The sequence below is a fragment of the Miniopterus natalensis genome, chromosome 11 (genome assembly GCF_054644295.1).
Source record: "Miniopterus natalensis isolate mMinNat1 chromosome 11, mMinNat1.hap1, whole genome shotgun sequence".
NCBI lineage: Eukaryota > Metazoa > Chordata > Mammalia > Chiroptera > Miniopteridae > Miniopterus > Miniopterus natalensis.
In genome coordinates this window covers 12,469,428-12,483,680 of record NC_142091.1, presented here as the reverse complement: position 1 = coordinate 12,483,680, position 14,253 = coordinate 12,469,428, and the positions used below count along the sequence as shown (strand labels likewise).

The window sequence follows — 14,253 nt, the reverse complement described above, 5'->3', positions numbered from 1 at the left end:
GTTACGAGGTATAAGAATGAAATAAGGAATTCATTCATAAAAGTTTTTTTGCTCCTAATGATTCCTGACAAAGGGGGGAATTACCTAAATGTTGGATATTACTAGATCCACATTTCTACGAATATTAAGATTTTCGCATCATGAAAATTCTTAATCCAAAGACTTAAGGTGAAACCCTGAAACTCTTTCTTTTAGTTACAACACTGATACACTAATTCCTACTGTGCGCAGTTTTTCCACAAATAAAATAAAACCAACCCTCACCAGGCTTCCCAAAGGCTTTGTCCTAGAGTTTTCAGAAGTATTTTGAGCTATTTGGACTGGAGGAGAAGGCGGGTATATACACTGAAGGGTGGGAGTGAGATAAATGGAAGGGGTGGAGCTCATTCAGTTTCCAATCTCCACCAAAGACTTAAAAGCTAAAAGCAAAAGACAAAATATCACCTTAAGAAGAGAAAAATCAAACTACCAAGATTTATTTAACTTTTTTCTTTCACAGAAAATACAAGTATGCAATGTAAACACTGACACGTGAAATAAAGCACAAGGGTCAGGAAGACAATCACTTGGACAAGCTCCTGCTTCGGCACTCGACTGCTTCCTGGCCTCATTTGCAGCATGAATCACATGGTTACATATATTGGAAAAATTGAAGGCAACATTCACTTAGATTTATTGAAACACCAGAGAGCCTCTGAAATCCAACAATGCCATAGAGAAGTCTGATCTTTCTCTTGTAAAAAAATAAAGCTGAACACATGTCCATTTATCGACTTACCAAGGCATTTAATTTAATGTAGGAGAGCAAGAATGAATTAACACATGATCTTTAATATGCCTGTGGAGGCAAAGATGAAATTGTGCCTCTTTCCCCTCTCCAGAGAAAATAAAATTAACCAAATTAAAAGCAGAGCTGCCTGACACTGGCCAGATGACAGCACAATCACAGTGAGTTCTTATTTCAGTAAATCCCAGAAAATGCAAAACATGAGAAAGGACTGACATTGGTGCTTTGCCCAAATGGTAAAGCCAGATCCAGTGCTGCAGAACCACATGGGGTTTTCATGGTTCTTTCCCGGAACTCCAAACTAGGAAAAATGACCCAAATAAATCGTTGGGATCAAGAACCACCTTGATTTAAAACAATGTTTCTAAACTTGAATTCAGCAATAAAGAGTATGGGCTTCAATTTTCTGTGATTATCCTAAGAAATTAAAATGATCAGTCTTCCCCTGGCTGGGTAGCTCAGTTGGTTAGAGCATCTTCTTGATACTCCAAGGTTGTAGGTTCGATCCCCAGTCAGGGCACATACAAGAAGCAACCAATGAATACATAAATTAGTGGAACAATAAATCGATCTCTCTTTCTCTCTCTCAAATCGATAAAAAAGATAAATAAAATGACCAGTCTTCTTTCTTATCAGATGACAACGACCCGGTAGCAGGTAAACCTTGATAACAGATGCCTACCATACAGTCTGGATCAGTAATGGAACTCTGTCATAAGATCTGGCGTTCAGATATGGCTGCTTAAGACATCAGAGCCCTGGCATTGCCCAGTACACCCACTCCTGCACTCAGATCCACAATCAAAGGTTATTATAAACAACCCATACTCCTCCATTCCTTGATACTCCATAATCTATGGAGAAAAAGTGCCTCAGATACTTTATACTTATAGTGGGCAGGGCAGAACGGTCAGCTCATGCTGAACACGGATTCTCTAGAAGAGAAATGTTACTCTGACCAGGTGTTTGAAACTCCTTTTCCCAGGCCAGCTAATCTCCCTGTACTGCTGAGATGGAGATTTGTAAATGTGTTTATATAAATATCACATGAACGATACCTTCATAACAAAACCATTCATTTTTCTATCTCTGACCTACAGCATTTGGCACAGTGTTCTGCAGTTTATTGTGCTCTCACTAAAGATATACATAGAACAGAGAAAACCAAAATCAGGTTTTAAAAGGGATAGGAACTGATATTCCCAAGAAATCCCTGGATCAATCATGACCTTTTTCTGTGCTATGTTTCAGTAAGTTTCTGCTCAGGTGGCTTTTTATTTTCCACATGCAAGATGATAAAATAGATCAGCCCTGTTCCACTATGATTAGTAAAAAGCCACTCATCATGGACCTCCCTTACCGAACTCTCCTATTACCTCTGCAAAAAGTACGTGCTTCAGCCACTGTGAAGCAATTCAGTGCACTATTAATGCAAGTACAGCAAGATATTTCACTGGAAATTCTCTATCCTGCAGTCAGACCAAATGTGCCAATATTTGGAAAAAAGAATTGAGAATTAAATGCCAGAGATCTTTAGAGCAGCAAGTGGGGCCCCAGTTTATCTTCATTCTCCAGGTGTCATTCTATATTGCACAGACCTGCTGCCTCCCCAGTGCTTCAACCGAACCCCACATACTTCTCCAAGGGAGACTTTTCACATGGTCACCAGCCACCTCTCCCCTCATCACTTCTTTCCTCCTCTCTTGGGATCAGTTCCTATTCAGAGCCCTTCTCTTTGAAAAATAAAAGATGGAAACTCCAAAAAATAGATCCAACCTATTTGCAGATACTAGACACAATCATCCTTAGGGAGATAAGGCACCTATAATGTGACCCAAACTGACTATAGAAATGGAACTACTACTGGATCCTGCCTGTGTGGCTACAAAGAAGCATGACTTCCAAACATGAGCACTTTCCTGCCAGCTGCCAGGCTGTCCCAGGAAGCACTGCTGTGATGAGAGTCTAACCAACAGACAGACGAGGCTCCAGAGAACTTAAAGAAAAACAGGTAAAATTCTTCATTAAAACAGAAAGTTACACTATCAATCAAGTCCCTGGCCAACCTCATCATCTTTTCAAGTAATGTTTTCATAGTCAAGTGAGGAAATATGGAAGAGTATTAGATGAGACGACAACCCAGGTTCCAGTCCTAGTGCTATTACTTACTGGCTGTGTGACCTTGGGCAAGTCATTTTACCTCCCCCTGCAGTCTCAATTTCTTAATCTATAAAATGGGTATAAAACCACTTGCTTTGTCTATCTCACGCTGTAACTGAGGATCAAATGAGATAATGCAAAAGTGCTTTATAAACTACAAAATAATGTATGTAAAGGCAAAATAATAGTACATACTTATTAAAATACTAGGCCTTTATAATTGCCTGTCTGATGAGAACTGCCCCATGCAGGGTGTGCTTTGCAATATACGGACTCAAAAATAGCTGCTATAAATATACACTGTTTTGTCTTTTTTACTAGCATTGTTTAAAAAAGAGGAATTCTCAATTTCTTCAGAAATGGCCATGGAATTACTTACAAATGTGATGTTATCCAACTCTACCAATTAATAGAATTTTCTCCAAATATGTCCTGTACTATAACCGTCTGGTCTATTGATACCTTTACACTGGGAAATCTTGAAGACAAGAAATAGCATGCTAAAATTTAGGGAAAAACACCCACATAGTTACAGGTTGTTGTAAAGGAAATAAAATGAAAATTGAGGCATCCTCAATAGCGAAATTAGGCCACAGTTTCTCACAGCGTTGCCTTTTTCCTGAGGTACCTCCAGGTCAGGGCCCTAGTTCTGTGAAGAGCGTTAGAGAAACTTGGTCTTGCTGGAGGGAAAAGGACATGTAGACTGTGCTCATCTTCAGCACTCGGATTTGAACAAGAAGGTCTGCTAGAAGCTGCCACAAGCCTTGGGGAGAAGCCCACATGGCCCCGGAGAGGCTTGCTAGTTCTCGGAGCATGGGGAAGAGCTCGCCACAGCCACCCAGTTCAGAGGCTTTCAGTTCTTCCTATGAGTTGATTCTGCTCTTCTCCGGTCTAGTAAATAATTGAACAGAAGAAAAAACATGAGATGTGGAACTCTATCTACCTGGACTTAGGGCCTTTCTCTGCCTAGCTGCCGGAAGGTTGCATGCAGAACAGAGACACGGGCAAGAAGTGAACGTGCTTGACTTTGACCAGCCCAAAGCACCCAGATTCCAGGGTTTGTGTCAGGTGGCCTTTATTATAAATGTTACAAGCGATGACTGGGAAGGAGTCCCACCACTGGAATCGTTAGAACAGGATGGCTGTCCTCTGGGGCCACAGGTGTGTTGCTAACCTCCGCTTTTCTTCCTGACTTGCTTTGCTTTCCGGGGTTTGAGGATGGTGTAGTTTGCATACACTGTATACTGATCAGACAGGAAGGGGACATAAAATGCCCGCAGCAGCTTTGAAGATCTGAAAAACAAGAGCAAAAAAAAGACAGAATTTTATCATTTGCGAGAATTTACTAATGGCATTGAAAAGGATTCAAGGAAATAAACTAAGTGCTACAGTAAGGATGTTTTATATAAGCAGCACAGAAAAGTCTGTTTTAGCTCCTAGATCATGATCAAAGACTTAATCAAAACCAAGTACCTTGTTACCCACACTAAAAAGACAGGCCCCCCTATCAAGACACAGCATATCCTTCAAAATAGCTCTAGGTCTTTACTTTGCATTAGCATATACCACAAAAAAGTTCCAGGCCAATCAAAGGAGTACTATTATTGAAATAAATTCTTAATACCCAATGGTTTCTGCACCTAAGAAACTATAAAGATGCTCAAATGACCCTGACTCCAGTACTAAATTTTCCTAGAGAGATAAAAGTATGTCTGGGCTTCCTGTGCACAGTGTTCCAGCAATTTTTTTTTTTTTTTTAATTTTTATTGATTTGAGAGAAAGGAAAAGAGAAAAAGAGGGAGAAAGAAAGGGTGAGAGAGAAACTTCAATTTGTTGTTCCACTTATTTATGCATTCATTGGTTGATTCTTGTGTTTACCCAGATTAGGGATCGAACCTGCAAGCTTGGTGTATCGGGATGACACTCTAATCAACCGAGCTACCTGGCCAGGGCTCTAGCAATTCTTAAGTCAAAGAGAGAGTCTTACACACAAGCTAATGTCATGACATGTCCCTAGCAAGTTATAATATGTATATATTTGTTATTAAAATACAGAAAGAGATAAAAACCTGAATTTCTTATGAGTTTCTAAAGAATGTGAAAAACACATCGTTTATTGAACTTTTAGCATTGGACAAACACTGGGAAAAGTGTTTACACTTTTAAAGGCAATATTTAATCTATCCATAACCCTAGAGCACATGATATGATTATCCCTAGTTTATAGATGGGAACTGAGGCTTACATAGATTAATTACCTTGCCCAGGGTCACACAGTAAGTGGCAGAGCCCTCATTCAAATCCAGACTGGATTCCAGATTCTGTGCTCAACCACTATGGTTTATCCTGCATCCCAGCAGCAGGCTAACAGGATTCATCACTTTAGAGAAAAAGTGGCAGTGACAGTTTCAAATTCTGTATCAAGTATTATTTCCTGACTGTGATTTCTGAGTCAAAAAATCAAAGTTGGCCCAGTGACTGCCACCCTAAATGAGGAAGCTGAAGGGTATTCCATTGCCAGTCCTTTTCCAGACTCTAAACTTGTAAATGTCATGTCAATGTGGCATTTGCACTGGCAGCCTACCCCTGGGTCTGGCAGACTCCCGTAATGCCTGCACACAATGATATCATGCTTGGCATACACACCCCGCAGAGATTCTTCCGGCTGGGCCACTGGCAGTGCCTGTGCTAACAGAGATGCACTTCACTACAACGGCTAACAGCTCAAGGGCTGTGCGAGAAAAAGAGGCTTAGAGGAGATGCACGCGAGATAAAGCAGGGCTCCTGCAAACAGATGGAACAGGAGGAGGGAGCAATACCTGAGTCAGAAAGAAGTTAATTTATTCTTTCAGTCCATGCTGCACAGATAAGGGAAGGTCAGAACAGAAGGCTCTACGCCAGAGCAAACTCCTGCAAGCTTAAGTGTGGTGAAGAAAGACTAACACTAATGAAATGTCATTTCCATTCAGTTGACTCCACGATAAAAGCTTCATTAACAGAGTCAGCACATACTGCCAGTCAACTCAGTCCTTGGTATAATGCTAGGGCCACTGGGCCCAATTTTAGTTTTTTACTTTCTTTTTGGAACAATTCCTTACTATTGGAGACGGTTATTATTTCATAATATTAATCTTTTAGAGTCTTCCAAAGAACAAAGACAGATATTTATTTTTAAAAATAGAATAAAACTTATTTTACTTTTTAATTACCATGTAGATCCATTGTACCCTTTTATAAATTTAAGCTATATTATAGGATCTTAGTGGTCTCATTTTTCCTGTATCTTGGATTATTTACAACTTGCTTTGTGAAAAAAGACTAAAATAATAAGAAAAAGGAAAATGATGAAATTACAAAACAGAATGATGCAAAAGTAAAATAAATGATCACTATTGAATTATCCTTCAATTCCTTATAGCACTGTCCAAAGTGTTACATCATCTTTAAATAAAGCATAAAAGACTAAAGACATTATCTTTATAGTCTGCTTTTAGCTTTCACTAAACATAGTTGAGAATTCAGAATTTTAAAAATTTCAGTCCATAATGACAATGAGAAGAAAACTGACAGAAGACATTTCACAAGTATTAGACAAAACAGCAGATGAATGACAAGAGACAAACAGTAGCACTCAAGACTCTTGAAGGATACAGATGATAAATAAAAAATTCAATGAACTGATCATTTTAATTGGTGTTTATAAATCTAAAAATAAAAATGTTTGAATTATAAAGCAAAAAAGATAGCTGTCCTCCCTTTGGCAAAATTGAGCCATTAAAGGTCTCAAAAAATACTTCAAATTTTGCATCTTGTTGATACAAGCGCAAGAACAACCAGAAGCAATAAGCTAGAACCTATTAGAGATGATTCTGAAGCCCAGAACCAGTATTTTCAAGATGCATATATTCCAGGTTCACACATGACAGCTGAGGAGCAGTTAGTTGTATTCACACACCACACACACACAAAACCAGGAGAAAATGGAATATTTGGGATTGCTATATTTAAATTATTAAAATTTCAAATGAAGTAGGTTTTTTTTACTATGCTGTTATTCTTATTTTAAAAAGTTATTTATAAAATAGCTAAAAAATATTTTTAAAAAAGGGTCTTTTGGGCGAAGGCAGTAAATGGTGATGGCTATTTTTCCTGGTATACTGATAGATCATGCCAAAAAGTTCTAAAAGATCATTTCAGAACACTGTCTTGGGCTTTTCACGGGACAAATCATCAGCAAAAATACTCACTATCCTGAAATAGAAGAAGAGCCACTATGCATTATTGTCAAGGGCAAAAGGCAATTGAACTGAAATAAAGTAAAGAGATAAAGGAGATTGAGACAAAAAATATATAACAGAGGATTAGTACCTAGAATATATTAAGTGTTCCTGCAATCAATAAGACAACTCAGAGGAAAAAATGACAAAGGATATGAACAGGGAAAAGAAATGTAAATGCCAATAAACATATGACATAATATTCACTATTATCAGGGAAATGTAAATCTAGATATAATTGTTCAAAACTCAGGTTTGCAAAAGTTAAAAAGTCTGACGGTATCAAACACTGGTGAGCAATTAGGAAGCATATTGCCACTGAAAGTGGAAAACTGCACAGCCACTTAGAAAGGCAATTTTAACAGTATCAATTAAAACAAACTAGGCAGCCCCTATGTGGTACAGCAGGGGATTTTTATTTTGTACTTTACTCCATGTTGCTTTCTTTTTACAACCTACTTTGCTTTCCATTTGTTATGATAAAGAATTTCAAACATACAAAAGTAGGCAAAATACTATTTTACTTGTAATTATTTTGAAAAACCAATGGATAAGTTTTTAAATAAAGAAAATCTTAATCTTTAAAACAAACCAACCTCTGTTTTTACTATGTGCAGGGCCTTGTGTGCTGGCCCTGATGACATAAAAGCCTCTGTTCTCAATGAGCTAATAATCTAGTCGGTAGAAACAGAATATGAGTGAAAAGTAACCATAGCTTAGCATATACTAAATACTAAATAGCTGATAATGTTCAAAGTGATAATGTGCACATTCAGAAGAGAGGACAGGCTGCATAGGTGTGCAAGTTATTTACTAGACATTATTCCATTTTACCCACCCAACATTCCAAGATACACTAATCAAGAAAAGCAACTCGCTCATTCATAAGCAAAGCTATAGGCATTTTAGGTCAGATGCTCTGTTCATTCAGTGGCAACTGGAGAATCACCTGAACAAAATCCAAACCCTTTCTCATGGCCTACAGAGCCCTGGGGGATCTAGCCCTTCCTTAGTTGTCCCACTTCGCCTCATGCCATTTTCCTCCTTGCCCACTGCACTCCCACCACACTGGCCTCCTTTCAGTTCCTCAAAAGGATAAGTTCTTTCTTACCCTATGGCCTTTGCATATGCTCTCCCGCCTCTGCCTGGAATACTCTTGCACCGTTTTTCTCATCACTAAACCCATCTCATTTTTCATTCCTTATCTTAAAAGTTACCTTTGAGAGGTCTTCCAATCATCCAGGGAAAGCCTAGATTTCCACTTCTATTATTTAATCTCTCTCAGTGCGCCTTGTGTGTTTCTTCGTTACACTTCACAATTTGTAATTACATATTATTTGTTAACTTGTTGACTGTCTGTTCCCCCACCCCAGATTTCTGGGATCAGGTCTGTTTATTTACCAATAGCATATAGTGTCTGGCACATAGTAAGCGCTGAAAAACATGGATAGATGAAGGCAGGCAGGAAGGCAGGGAGGCAAGGATTTTATACAAATGAGATCTGAGTTTAATTCAATCCAGTTCAATCACAAGTAACTGAGCACCATGTCAAGCAAAGGGTTAAGTGCCAGGAATACAATAATGGAGAGAGAGGTTCCTATTCTCAATGAGGAATTCAAAGTTCAACTGAATGTGCAGTTTGGAATAACCATCTTGCTAAGGACAAACACTGGTCTGACTTGGATACATCAATAGATCCCAGAAGCATCCTGATTCTGCCATGTTTCCTCAGTGTGCAATCTTAAGAAATTCAGCATCAAATTCTAGATAATGTGTTCAGGAAGCAAAGAGGCATTTCTAGTTAAGCCAGAACACACAACTGTATAAAAAGTGGCCACTAAATATCAGAAGAAGTGAAGAATCTATTTATCATCAGAGCTTGGTAGAAGAAAAATCCTCATTAGATGAATCTCCTTTTCGCCTACAGATTCTACTTCTGATCTTGAATAACATTATTGATCATTAACATCTAAAGGCACTAATTTCTTCAAGAAGATGATATGAGGAACAGGCAATATGCACACCTCTGAGCTGGGATGGGAACATTCTGTGCTTTTTTTTAACCAAAAGAACAAGTTGGGTTGAATTCTTCATTCCTGAAACTACAGCTGCTGTTCTATGCATTTCTTTACCATGAACAGCTTTAATATGCTAAGCATGACTAGGGCCTTTTAAATTGTTATAGTGTATTATTGCTGCAAAAAGGAAAATGAAATTGGTTAGTTGCCTTTGAAAAGAGCAGTTGAGCACTGGAATAACATGTGTGTGCACATATTTATACAGAAACAAAGATTAGACTGAATCACAAATTAGAACAAAACTAATGCCTATCAAGACTCATGAAATGCCAATGTATTGCCCTGGGGAAGCACAGGCAGCATACTTTTGGGAGACATAAAATATATGCCTCTATCATGAAAATGGAAATACTTTTCTTACCAGTGAGCAAGTCACCAAGCAATTCAAAGATGAAACAGACTTGGACAAAGCAATTGCCTGAACAGCATAATTAGCTGACAACTCAGAATGTTTTCTAATTCAATTACCAGCCAAGTTTATCAGGGTTAGAGAGCATTCTGCTGTGGAGATTTAAATCTCTTGCTGACGTCAATGGAAGACTGGCTGCCAGTCCCTGATGTCTCTAGTTTAGCAGACACATATGGAAATGCTGGGTAAATTTTTCATTGTTAAAAGAAAACGTCCAAAGTACTCAGGTTTTCTCTTTTATTGTTATCCACCCATCCATCCATCCAAATATTAATGTCGACGTAGTCTAAGCTGACTGGCAGTTCTTTGTTTTTGAACCTAGTTTCCTCTCGCTCTCTCTTGCACTTAGCTCACATTTTAATGACACTTTCTATAGCCCTCGGCTCAGAACAGGACTTTCACAGAAATCTTTGGTTCTGAAGAGAATCTCAGAATCCCCTCAAGACTTCCTCTAAGCCATAGTCAACCTATAGTCCCAAGAACTGCTCAAAAAGCTGGAAAGCAGCAAAAATGTGACTCTTCTTTAATATTCTCTAACAGGAAATGGGGTGAGGGCCATTACTCTAATGGTTAGTAAGTAACACACAGGTGACATTTATAGCACAAAAGAGAAAAGAACACAGGAGTTACATGCTAAATTTATTCTCTACTAGGATGTTGGTCTCTTGAAGATAGGACCTGAACTAAACTGCTGTATCTCCAACTTTCAGAACAGTGCCACAATAAGTGTTCATCAGTAGTCTGTGAATGAATGAATGGCTCTGCCCAGACCCTCAAATCAGAGCATTAGTTTACCTCACTTCTGGCAATATTCATCCTCCACAAGAAAAGGAAGTATCAAAAATAATATGAAGCTCTTCTTTCTCTTTTCTTCCCAAAAATTCAGTCCTAAAGCCATTAGGTGGGGCAGAGCAAAGTGGGAGTCCATGGTGTGTGGTGAGGGGAGGGGAAGCTGCAGCAGCCCGTGAAACGTTCGAGCACCAGGACTTGTGGAGGGCATCCACATTAGCAAAGAAAATATTAATGCTAAAGGTCAAGTACCTCACCCAGGTTTCGGTTTACACAGAAATTGCTCAATCATCATTACCCATGTGACCAAAATGACATTCACTTTCAGCATGCATGTCCAATAGACCCTTGACATTCAATGACTACATTCATAGTTTTGACTATTGGTCACAATCTCCAAAGATCCACACTGTGCGATGATTTAGAAGTTTGCTGAGGCACAAAATGGAATCACAGCACTGCATGACTGTTTACAGAGTGAGTCACTTCACTTATTCTTGGCTCTTGGCCAACCATCTGACATCATAACCTCTTGACCAGTCACTTTTAGCCAATATTCAGAATGAGGATTGAGAAAAAACTGCTGTTAGGCACCAGGCCATTTTCTGACCTTCATTCCCACCAAGGCGGCTGGGGAAATGCACTTCACCGGTATACTTTCCATCTGAGAGCTACTTGAACATGGAGGTTACTATATGCTCCACCCACCACTCCTGGGGAGAAAACACTGAGCAGTGTTCAAGGTGTTGCCCCTGCTCTTTGGACACTCATATGGGCTATGTTTCTATGTGACAAATAGGAAGTAGCATTGGAGGCCACATCAGGTAGATGATTCTGGCAAGCTCTACAGAAATGAAATAAAAAATGAGTATACTTTAAAATAACTCAACAATCTTTATTACATCAAATAAGGGCATCAAAAATTTCTGAAGAAATCCTTATTTCACCTTTTTTTTTCTTTTTACTCTAACATAAATCTAATTTTAAGAATGTGAAATACATCAAATAATCAATAAATATTTTGAGACTCTACTATGTGCTAGGAGCTGTACAGAATCAACAAGAGGTGTGTGTGGTTCTAACTCTTAAGGAGTTTAGAACAGAACCCTCTGATGATGCTAGCTACTTGATCTAAGCCAACTAAAAGTAGTGGCTGTCCTAAAACACTGGATAGTCTTCAAACCCGAGAGTCTCTTTCATATGGACTTGGAGCACAGATGGTCTGTATATAGTCTCTTTCTACAGAACTAATTTTATAACAATGGAAAACAGACTCTAAGCTTCAGAAAAACAAAAAAGGTTTATTCCTCTTAAAATGTCAGCAGATCTCAATACTTAAGCAGCTAAAGAAACAAGGAGCAAAACACCAATGTGTTTTGAAGCCAAATCTAGCCTCAGGTAGCTCTGCAGATGAAAGGTCTCAGGAAAGTACCTGGGGAGACTGGGAAAAGGAAAGGTAAAAGCTGATAAAGAAACAGAAAGTATAGGAGAATAGTGAGCTGATAAAGAATCACAAAAGTAGAGAAACTCTGACCTCCTCTTCCTTACAGTTTCTCTGTATTCTTGGCATAGATGCAGGAGCTGAAGATACCACCATGACTGATGTGTAGGGAGACAAGATCACTTCAATTACTGGTTAAGAGGGAGGACTAATTCCACCCAAAGGGTATGAACACCATCTGAAGTGCTTCAAACCACTGGCCTGCAATCAAATTCTGCCATGGTGTGCAGTCTCCCTTTCTACCTGGGTAGTAAGAAGCTGCAGATGGAAACAGCCTGTTGGACTATTTTGTGTGCCATATGTCTCTTCTGAAAGAAATCTCCTTTAAAAAGAAAAATTTCAAAAAGTATCAAATTCGAATGAAGAATGGCATCAAAAGAGCTGTGATGGTTTTAAAACATGTCCATAAATTCTTTCACACCCTTCCCAGACACAGGGAAAGTTTAATTCCTCTCCCTTGAACAGGGGCTACTCCAGTGGCTTTCTTTCAACGAAGAGAATGAGATGGGAATGTTGCTGTGTGAACTCTAAGGCTAGATCATAAAAAAAAAAATTATATAGCTCTTGAGATACTAGCTCTTAGAAGCAAGCCACCATGCTGTGAGGAAACGCAGGCCACATAGAGAAGCCACCAGTAGGTGTTCTGGCCAACAGCCCCAGCTGAGAAATAGTCAACAGACAGCATTAACAGATAGACATGTGAGAAAGCCTTTGAGATGCCTCCAGGCCCAATCACCATCTGAAGGCCAATGCATAAGAACCCTGAGGGAAGCGGGAGCCCGGGAGGGGTGGGAGATGGGTGGAGGGTGGTAAGGGGTGGAAATGGGGGACATCTATAATACTCTCAACAACAACAACAACAACAACAAAAGCGGGAGGAAAACCCACAAACCTCAGAGCTGATGAACTATCTATCAGAGCCCAGCCGACCCCCAGAACCATGAGAGAAAACAATAATAATAAATAATTGTTTTATATCACTAAGTTTGGGATGATTTGCTACACAGCAATAACTACTGGAACAAGAGCATCCAACTAATTTGCCCTTTACAGTGATTACTCCGATGATTTCTTATCTTCCAGAAATTAATAGTTCTGCTTATGCTAGGTTAGGGGCTGGGGGCCATGGACCAGATGACCACATAGCACCAAAAGGGATATAGGTGCGATGGACTCTTTAGGCCTCATCGCTGCTGAATTCACTTCATTGTGGAGGCTATCAGGAGAGTCAAAATCTCAGTGAAAATATCTCCGCAGCAGCTACAACTCAGTGGCCACTGAGAGTCCTTCGCAGCAGCAGGTGCTCTCAGCACAGGCCCCATCTCACTGCTGTCCCCTGACCAGAAAACACCACTCCACCACACCCGCTGAAGGCGCGAACTCCTAACTCCTTACTTATATCTACTCTTCACATAATTATAAATTTGAAATTCTGCCCTACTTAAGTCTCCACAAATTATCTCAAGCCCCTAACTGGGTGAGACTAAAATTCAGTTAGATGAGGTTAACCTGCTCCAAAACAGAGAATAAAATCTCACAATCCACAACCAAAGGCGAAAGCAAAGCAAAGCAAGCAAGACAAAGGGACCTGCACTGAGGGAGGAAAGGGTGGGCAGCAAGTGGTGGTGCGGAGCAGGGGGAGGGCCTCCCACCCAGCTTCCAGAGCTGCAAACAGGCTCTGCTGCGCAGGAGGCCAACTCCAACACCCTGGAGAGACGCTTCCTGCCAGGCGCCCACAGCCACACCTCACCACGCTCAGAAAACCCACCACCGAGCTGGTGACTGAGTGCAACACTCTCCCTTCGCTCCTCTCTGCAGAATCTCAGAGTAAGCATTACATCTACCTACAAGTAAGCAATTATATCATCCTTCAAAGGAAGAAAACATTTCTCTTATTTTAGAAACTGCAATATGAGATGGCCATAGAATTTGATAAACCTTTATAAAATTAGCCAGACAGACATGGCAAACAGGGAGTAGACGTGGAAGCTATGGTACTAGCTATGTGCAAGGGGCAACTAGAAGATGGTTATTAAGATTTTATGCCTGCATCCTCTCTCAAACTAATGAGATTGGGGAGCCTCTAGTCCTCTGATAAAGCAGAGAAGCAGCCTATGAAGAACAGAATGGATGAACATCTGGGCTGCCATCCTCCCAAACAGGCTAACGACATTTCGCACTACTTAGTGAGGCCTTCTCCAGGAAAGGCCTCGCTTATCTTTCTACAGTTTCACTAGAAAACAAGTCTCTTC

The 14,253-nt window shown here is 39.8% G+C and overlaps 1 protein-coding gene across 1 annotated transcript in view; it reads right to left on the bottom strand.

Annotated features, from left to right (window-relative positions):
* Positions 1–460: 460 nt before the first annotated feature.
* The window catches only part of ALG9 (ALG9 alpha-1,2-mannosyltransferase), an 87,086-nt gene continuing 73,293 nt past the window's right edge, over positions 461–14,253 (bottom strand). The window contains exons 15-16 of the mRNA XM_087821549.1: positions 4,122–4,240; positions 461–3,838 (exon numbers count right to left, since the gene is read on the bottom strand). Of these exons, the coding sequence (XP_087677675.1) occupies positions 3,801–3,838; positions 4,122–4,240 (157 nt within the window). The 3' untranslated portion in view covers positions 461–3,800. The remainder of the gene's footprint in view (positions 3,839–4,121; positions 4,241–14,253) is intronic.